General features: G+C 51.2%; 1 gene segment (V, D, J or C); it reads left to right on the plus strand.

The window, feature by feature from the left end:
• Positions 1-615, plus strand: part of LOC102368105 — a gene marked incomplete at its 3' end in the record, with an annotated part of 1,671 nt that extends 1,056 nt beyond the window's left edge. Inside the window, 1 exon segment of the V gene segment in view lies at positions 558-615. Within this exon segment, the coding sequence occupies positions 558-615 (58 nt within the window).
• Positions 616-2,195: the final 1,580 nt, after the last annotated feature.

A 2,195-nucleotide genomic window follows, 5' to 3' on the forward strand; every position in this document is an offset into this window, starting at 1 on the left:
ACACCCAATACAACTATTTTTATTTTTCCTAAAACCTATACCTAACTGATCTCATACCTATTTTAAAATGTGTCCACCACAATCACTAGCACCTCAGAATCAATATCAACTCAGGGGTGAATATGGGCTTTTTTATGTGAGCAGTAAACTTTATTCAACTCTGGATCTGTGCCGTTCCAACACAGGGAACACATACCACACTGAAAGGGATGAGTTGGGAGGAGAAAGGAACAAGTGATGGGTGCGTGGAACTTACCCCAGAGGGCAGAGGGCTGCTACTTAAGTGCTATGCACCCCTGCAGAGAGAAACTGGGGAGCCCACCCTAAGCAATCTTACTGGGAGTCTCAGGATTCAAGGTCACTGGGGATGAATGCTAGCTCTATGGCAGCCTCGCTGTCAAGGCTGTGCTTGCTTCATCCAACCTCCATGGTCACGGCACAGCCCAAGGCACAACACCGCATAACGATCACCCACACCAACGCACCAATACACCAGAAAGCCACTTCCACCTCGTTCATTCACCATGTTTCTATCAGTCTCTCTCTCTCTCTCACAGGTATCAATCAACAAAACCAAACAGCAAACCATCAAACCCACCAGCCAAAACCACACACGTACCACTCACACCCAGGCATGCTATCACACACTCACGTGCTAAAGGTCAATCAACAAAAGTCTTTATGTGGCAGTGCGCCCTGCATGCCAGGGCTCTGCACATGGCACACCTTTGTGCTAGGCACTCTCTTCCAACTTCTTCTCATCTTAATTGGGCATGCTCTCAAAGAAGAGCTCATCTCAGGCTCAACACATCACCACTTAGACCAGGAAGCCAAACAGGTGACTTGGCACAAAGGGCAATGATCCTCTTTCTCTTTGTCCCTTTCCACACAAGTCTTTTCTGAAATCCAGCTCATCAAGTGCAGCCCAGGGGTGCTCCCTGACAGCTGCAGACACCACCACATTATTACTGTGCCAGGAGAGACATGGTGGCACAGAGCAGGGCAGGGGCTGCACCCAAGGGGGAAGTAGGCTGAGCACTGCTCCCTTGGGTCCATCCCAGCCTCCTGCCCCGCACTGACTCCCTGCTCAGCAGTGACCAAGTGCAGGAGCTGAGCCCAGTCCAGGCCCCAACCCCCAGAGCCCTGCTTGCCCCTCCTGCACTGCCCATATCCCCATCCTGGGTGACTTCTGTGAGGTCAGCCCTCATTAGACCAACTCATCTGCGGAAGGGCTGAGAGGGGAGAGTCTCCCAGAGGCGGCACCCAGCAGCCTGCACACGCAGAAGACACAGCACTGCACAGTGACAATAACTTCTTCCATTACATGGACAGCATCCAGGACAGCCCCAACACACACCCACTGTGCTCTGATCTCAGGGCTGCAGCAAAAGCCACCAGCCCAGATGCACAAAGGCAGCTGCTGGCTACAGCCAGGACCTTCGACCCCCCGTCTTTCCCCATCTGCCACTGCAGCTTTACTGAGAAAAGCACAAGAGACCCACCATATCCCCAACACCTGCCCACCACAAAAATCCCAACAGAGACTAGTTGGGAACAAGTCTCAAAACATTGCAGTGACCAACTAGGAAGTGGAAAGAAATCCCCTTTCCCATTCCTTGTAGCTGTCATCCATTCTCCCACCCCGCACCAAGAAGAAGGGGCAGAAACACTCACCACCTGTGCTCAGAGAGAGTGCAACTGGGAGAGAAACATGCCCAGACTGGAGGAAGGGCCCGTTGTGCCAGAGACTGTTTCTAAAATGCCTTTCAACTGTAATTTTGGACAAATACAACATCTTAGAACAAATCAAAACAAAACAAAAAATCACTTCAGATTCAGATGATTTGGGGGACAGTGATTCAATTTGGTGATTTGACTCACTGTCCTGAATCGATTCAGCCAGCCCCAGCGATGGCTGCCTCACCCTGCCCCAGGTCCCAGCTCTTAAAAAAATGAAGAAAAGCCCCCAGTTCACCAGTACTGGCAGGGTGGGGGGGGTCCCCGCTGCCTCCTGCTGCATGGGGGGCTCTGTCATGAGCCCCCGAACAGGCATGCCACTGCTGAAGCTGGTGAGTGGAGGGCTTTATTTTTTTTTAAAGAACTGGGAACTGGGGCCAGGTTGGTGTAGCGCGCAGTTTTGTTATTACCCTGAAATAAAACAGTCTTCTGATAAGCATACTGTTAGGTTTACAATA

The sequence above is a fragment of the Alligator sinensis genome, unplaced genomic scaffold, assembly GCF_000455745.1.
Source record: "Alligator sinensis unplaced genomic scaffold, ASM45574v1 scaffold1941_1, whole genome shotgun sequence".
Taxonomy (NCBI): Eukaryota; Metazoa; Chordata; order Crocodylia; family Alligatoridae; genus Alligator; species Alligator sinensis.